A 294-nucleotide genomic window follows, 5' to 3' on the forward strand; every position below is an offset into this window, starting at 1 on the left:
CCGCAGGAGCCATCGAGCGCACGGTGGGCCTGAAGGCGCAGAACCCGCAGCTGAAGGTGGTGGTCGCCGTGGGAGGATGGACGGAAGGCTCGACCAAGTACTCGAGTATGGCGAGGAACAGCACAGCGAGGAGAGCCTTTATCGAGTCGGCGGTCGGGTTCATACGGTGAGTGATTGGGGGGGAGGAAGGGGATGGAGGGGGGTGGGAGGGGAAGGGGGTGAGGGGTGAAGGGGAGGGGAGGAAGGGGGAGGGGGATGGAGGGGAAAGAGGGGGCAGAGGGGAGAGGGGCGGTG

At 66.7% G+C, this 294-nt stretch overlaps 1 protein-coding gene across 1 annotated transcript in view; it reads left to right on the plus strand.

Annotated features, from left to right (window-relative positions):
- LOC119588466 (probable chitinase 2) overlaps positions 1 to 294 on the plus strand; it is a 22,541-nt gene that overhangs the window by 14,021 nt on the left and 8,226 nt on the right. Inside the window, exon 3 of the mRNA XM_037937114.1 lies at positions 7 to 166. Coding sequence (XP_037793042.1) covers positions 7 to 166 — 160 coding nt within the window. The remainder of the gene's footprint in view (positions 1 to 6; positions 167 to 294) is intronic.

Source organism: Penaeus monodon, chromosome 24 (genome assembly GCF_015228065.2).
Source record: "Penaeus monodon isolate SGIC_2016 chromosome 24, NSTDA_Pmon_1, whole genome shotgun sequence".
Taxonomy (NCBI): Eukaryota; Metazoa; Arthropoda; class Malacostraca; order Decapoda; family Penaeidae; genus Penaeus; species Penaeus monodon.